The sequence below is a fragment of the Elephantulus edwardii genome, unplaced genomic scaffold, assembly GCF_000299155.1.
Source record: "Elephantulus edwardii isolate Elephantulus edwardi_28Jun2011 unplaced genomic scaffold, EleEdw1.0 scaffold00074, whole genome shotgun sequence".
Taxonomy (NCBI): Eukaryota; Metazoa; Chordata; class Mammalia; order Macroscelidea; family Macroscelididae; genus Elephantulus; species Elephantulus edwardii.
The window spans coordinates 5,431,484-5,437,483 of record NW_006399824.1 but is presented as its reverse complement, the minus strand read 5'-3'; the positions used below and the strand labels follow the sequence as shown (position 1 = coordinate 5,437,483).

General features: G+C 35.5%; 1 protein-coding gene across 1 annotated transcript in view; it reads right to left on the bottom strand.

The window, feature by feature from the left end:
- SLC25A16 (solute carrier family 25 (mitochondrial carrier; Graves disease autoantigen), member 16) overlaps positions 1–6,000 on the bottom strand; it is a 32,705-nt gene that overhangs the window by 1,364 nt on the left and 25,341 nt on the right. Inside the window, exons 7-8 of the mRNA XM_006889050.1 lie at positions 4,221–4,383; positions 863–931 (exon numbers count right to left, since the gene is read on the bottom strand). Coding sequence (XP_006889112.1) covers positions 863–931; positions 4,221–4,383 — 232 coding nt within the window. The remainder of the gene's footprint in view (positions 1–862; positions 932–4,220; positions 4,384–6,000) is intronic.

Genomic DNA, 6,000 nt, shown 5'->3' with positions numbered 1-6,000 from the left:
GAGAAAACTGTTTAAAAGGGATATGTGATTAGGTATTTTTGTCATGACAGGAGTCTAGAGCGAAGGCTACATGGTGGAGTGGACCTGGGGGAGGGCTTGTAAAACAATGAAAGACTTTTTCTTTTACTTTTCCAAAAGGGTGGTGTACTAGGGGGGAGGGTTGGGAGGGGAGAAAAGTGCAACAATGAATGAATGGAAATCCAAAGTCTCTGTAAATTTTTACTGAAATTAATGATAAATTTAAATTAAAAAAAGAAAACTTTAAATTGTATACATGCCTCATAACGGAATTTTATTGGACATGGATGCTATAAAATGTTTTTCTACTTTATTTTTATTAAATATTCATTTGCACACAAAATTTGTATATACTGTATCACTCATGTGCATGGTGTTTCTCACATTCCTACACTCACACTGTGTTTCAAATGATCACTCATATACATTGTGGTTTATAAAATTAATCACCATTGATCCATGCTATTCAGGTTCCTACTGGATCTTTCTTTCACCACCACCCTCTTTACTCACCAAAATAAAATTTTTAATAGGCGGATTGCCACGTGACTGAAATCTTATTATTTACCAACTAGTCGCAAGCGACTTGACAGCACATAACAACAACAACAACGTTGTTGTTAGAGAATGACTTGTAGTGACTCTATGAACAAAAGATCTGAACCCTGTTCTATCCTGTGCCATCCTCACACTTCCTGACACCTAAGAGCCCATTTTACAAAATATGCTATGGAGGTAAAAATGGAAGTTCTAGACTACTGGTAGGGAAGTTCTATTTCCCCATATACTTTAAACATAACTATGTCTAAAGAAAATTAACAATGACATATAATAAAGCACTTACAGGCACTTTTCAAATTCAGGTAGAACAGTTCCTAATTGCATCCGCCGACGAGTTACATCAAAAGGATAACTAAAAGAGAAATAAGTAAGAACTTAAAAATTATTTTTTGTTTCAACTAAACAACTACATACTGAATGCAAAGCCTTACATAAACTAGGAAATTATAAGTGCAAAATGTGTCCTGTTTTCTTATTGTTTTAGCTAATTTGGGAGTCAGAATACAGGCACTTGAGTAAAATCATGTGCCTATAGCAGAAGATTCTTGTCTAACACTGCCACAAAGTCAAATTCTTTCCTTTTCTCAAAGGCAAATTAAATGCCACTGCCTGAATGTTTCTGTTGTTAAAACCATAAACTTGGCGTCTCAACCTTGCCTGCCTGGTATTTTGTCTAGTTGTGTCCTTGGCCTCCACCTAGTCTCCCAACTGCAACAAAGTGCCTCCAGGTACTGACAATCATCCAATAGGGATAAAACTGCCTCCAAATGAGAACCGGCATCCTGAAAGTACTTGGCAACTTCCCTTTACACAGCAGATGAACAAAATTTTTGCTTAAGTGCTAAAAGAACTAATTCACATAAATGCATTTAAAGTACAGACCAAGTTCTATATAACAAGACTGCCAGAAATGAAATAGGTAAATTTAATCTTTCAGAAGTAGGACTTCAGGTGATTTTCAAAAATTATTAGTACTTTGCAATGTTGAATACTTAATGTTTTCTTCAGAACAGATCCTGAAAATAGGTACTAGTCTCCCAATATTAAGATTAAAGAAATGAATCTTACAGACATGTCTAATGTCACAAAGCTGTTTTCTACTTTCATTTTTTAAATTTTTAACCATTTCTAATATATAAATAATATACACAATAGTTCTATGCTTTTGTACACTCTTAAGGATCTCTAGTGGCCCTTAATGCATAATTTATCAGGCTGCTCACTCGAAGGTCATCAGCTACCCTGCATGAGAAAGATGGACAGCTTCCCCTGTAAAGATTTACAGCTTCAGAAACCCAATGGAAAGACTAACTCAATGGCAGTGGGTTTCAGTTTTGGTTTGTAAACTTTTAAAACTCACTTATGAAACATTTATGATTACAAAATAATAAATATTCATATATTATCTAGTTTGAGGAGCCTAGTGGCCTAGTGCATAAAGAGCTGTACTCCCGACACAAAGTCAGGCAGCTCGGATATACCAGCTACAGTCGAGATTATCTTCAAGGGAGAAAGACGGGCAATATCCTATGCTATTTACAGCCTTTGAAAACTCACTGGAAGTCGGATGTAAGTTAGTTCCAACTTGACAGCACATAACAAAAACTACAACAATGAACCAACTTAAGAATTAAAGCAATACCAGGAGCTGAAAATGTCTCAACTGCATTTTGAGGAATTTTTTTTAAATGGGGAAAACAATTTTTATGAGGTAAAGGTACCAAAAATCTTATTCTGAGGAATTCAGTTGAGAAGCAGGAAAAGATACATGTGGCTAGAAGGAAAATTGATTAATATAAAAAGGAGAGGCTCTAAGAGGAAAAGGTGACAGTGACCAGAAGTAGGGCAGTAACAGTGACAGCACGAAGAAATTAGTATTTTGGCAAATGTTCTGGAGTAAAAAAAAAAAGACAAGATTTATTTACTATTCAGATATGAACAAAGAAAAAAAATGATTCCAAGGTTTCAGGACAGGAAGATTGATGGTTATTAACAATAAATTGGGAAGTTGGGAGCTAAAATTTGCTAGGAAGAATATTTGAATTATATGGTTTGTACTGATGGCAGAATAACCAAGTAGAAACACCTAATACTTGTTAGTTGAATGAGAATTGGTTATCTGTATAGAGGTGTCCATGAAAGCACACAGATAGACAAGCTCTTCTATTTACAAAGAGCAAAAAACGAAAGTCTGGCTGGGCATTAACAATTCTCACATAAAGGCCAGGCAAGAAGGGTGTAAATGTAAAAGATGGGAACAGGGAAGGTTGGTAGAGCTGCCAAAAGGGCCCTGGTATAAAAGGCAAGGAAGGAAAACAAAAGTCAGGGGAGGCAAACAATTGGGAAAAGGGTAAAAGAACTCAAAAGAAGGCGCTGACTCCGTTAAGAGATACAAGTTCAAATAATGTTTCAGAAGAGAAAGGAGTAACAGAAGACAGATTTTAAAGGTCTAACCTGTGAGTGAATAGTAAAGAAAGAGATGTGATAAAATCAAGAAGAAAATCAGATTTCTGTAGAAGTGGTCAGGTTGCTGCAAATGACCAAGGTTCCAGAGCCATGTTTCCAAGACAAGCCAACCACTTACCTTTCTCTCCTTTCTCATCAATCTAGTATAGTATGCTCCCACTCACAAACATACTGAATTTGCTTTTGCAAAAGTTATACAACAGAAACCCTATTTTTTGGTAGCTACTACTACTTCTATCTCTTTCTTTTCCCACTGGCTATATTTTTCGGCTTCTTTGTGACACTGCTCTCTCCTTACTGTCATCCTATTTCTCAAGATATCCTCAGAAATACAAAGCTCTTCTTCCTGTTCTGGAAAGATCGTTATTCTTAGTATACCAAACTCTTCTCATCTCACTGTATTTAATCTCTCTTGTACAAGGGAAATTCTGAGAAGCTAGATTTTCAATCACAATACCTGTGTCACTGTTAAGGAAATGCTGGTGACACAGTAGTTAAGAACTGAGCTGATAACTATCAGGTCAGCAATTCAAATCCATTAACCATTCAACAGGAGGAAGATTTGACAACCTACCTCCATAAAAACTGACAGCCTTGGAAATCGTATGGTCAGTTCCACCCTGACCCAGGGGCCACCACAAGTTAGAATTAACTCAATGGCAATGGTTTGGTTGGTTTGGTTACAGTCTCAGTAATAGTACAGCAGGCATCTTGAGGTAAGCAACATTGTTTATTCTACAATGTACCTCCCTATGCCAAATCTGACAGGGATCAGGTCTTCAGAATTTAATGAATAGCGTAAAGAATACCACTAAGAAAGAGATGTTACTTTGCACGCGCGCGCGCACACACACACGCCTGAAGTATTATATAAGGAAATTCATGAGTAACTACAGATAAGGACTTAATGCTTTTGCCTTCTTTCTTTTTTGTTTAAAATGAATTTACAAGCATACAACTGGGTTCAAATAAATTTGGTCAATCTGGCACATAATTATTCAAAATATACTTACAGTGTAGGCTTATTTGGAAAAAATGTATTAAATTAGTATTTTTATTTTCAAAAAGAATTCTATTTTCAAATAATCAGCTAGAAACAACAGGAGATTGTTAATGCTGAAATTGAGACTGGGTAAACGGCAATTTCACTGAATTCATTTGATAAAACAACTTACGATATTGTCTGTGCTATTGCTCCAGCAACACCACCACAAAGTAAATTTATGTGAGTTTTCAAAACTAAGACATTAGGATTGTCTGATGAAGGTCTGCCAAGAAGGGTAGGCGCATGGGAAAGCCCAACACTCTTTAAGGTACCAAAAGTAAAAAATGAAACACCTGTAAAACAAAATGTAAATTTACCACAACACTTAACAAAATATTAGCAGTGAAAGAGACATTCTTCTTACATAGCAACCAATTAAATTAAGAAAATAAGTATGCACTTCCTGATTTCTGCTGTTTAATGAAAAGTTTTACTTTATATTTATAAAAAATCTAAAGATGACAAACAACATTTACAAAAAATATGTCAAGTTTTCTGATGCTGAAATATAGTTCGGTGCTTTGAATGAACACACTAATGAATATACTTTATATATGACTAGAATGAAACCATTTTCTAAGATTTCATACAACTAAAATTTAAACTCATATTTAATAACTGTAAGTAGATATGACATATGTAAAAACAAAAATGGTGATAATGTATAACGGAAGATAAAAGTTTAAATGATAAAACAGTTACTTTCACTCAGTACCTAATTTTCACTTTAAGGAAGAATTGTGGTCACAAGAAAAATGTTCAGATAGGATCAGAAGAAAACAGAAATCTAATAAATATTGAGTAGAAGTGTCAGTTAGTGTGGTTCAGTTATTTAATGGCATGATAACAGAACCTATAAGTCACACATAAATAAAATAAATAATGAAAGTAAGCATTACTCAGTGTGTCTATATATCTACTAAATAATTTTAAACAGATATTGATGTTTAAGAACAAATAAATGCTACTGAAAACTCAGTAGAGGATCATAACCCAGTATACTCACAGCTGCACTGTGGGTCCTTAGCCAGTACAGTAACATAAGATAAACACAAATAAATAAAGATTGGAATGCAAGGGGAAAAAAATGTTACTATTTGTACATGATGTGATTGCCAACATAAAAACTCTAAAACACGTATACATAACAAGTGGCTAGTGATAGCATCAGTAGGTAAGAAGACAGCTAGTTAGCCATACAAATACAGGTTCACAGAGATGTTTCCAGCTCGCGCTAACCTCACTTATGACAGAGTAGAACTGTGTGCCACAGGGTTTCCAATAGCTAGTTTGTCAATAGAAGTATAGCCAGGTCTTTCTTCCAGAGTAATTCTGGGTGAAATGAAATCTTTCACTTCGCAGCCTAGAACTTAGTTGTTGATGCCATCTAGATACTCCACTTAATTCTATGACCCTATCAAAATGCAATCAAGTAATGAACTGAATACATCATTTTCTAAAAGACACAACAGAACTTCAAAGGTTCAAAGAATATGTCTAACAAAAGTCCCCAACAGCTGTATGAAAAGTCATTTGAAATATCAACAAGAAATTTTTCTTAATATCAAAAGCTGATTCCAAGGGGGGCTCTGGTGGCCTAGTGGCAAGAAGCTGCATTGCAATCCCAGAGGCGCACGGTTCGAATCCACCAGATGCTCTGCTGGGGAAGGAGGGACAATCTCCTCCTGTACCAGTCAGATCTGATTTGACGGTACACACACACACACACACACACACACACACACACACACACACACTTTTTAAAAAAAAAAGCTGATTCTAACGTGCACTCTGAGGGGAAAGACACTGGTCGTTCAAATGGATTTATTAGAAATGACACTGTATATCACTGTATATTACAAGAGGAGGGACTGATAAAGGGTGATGAGTTAAAAGGTACTCATTAAGGG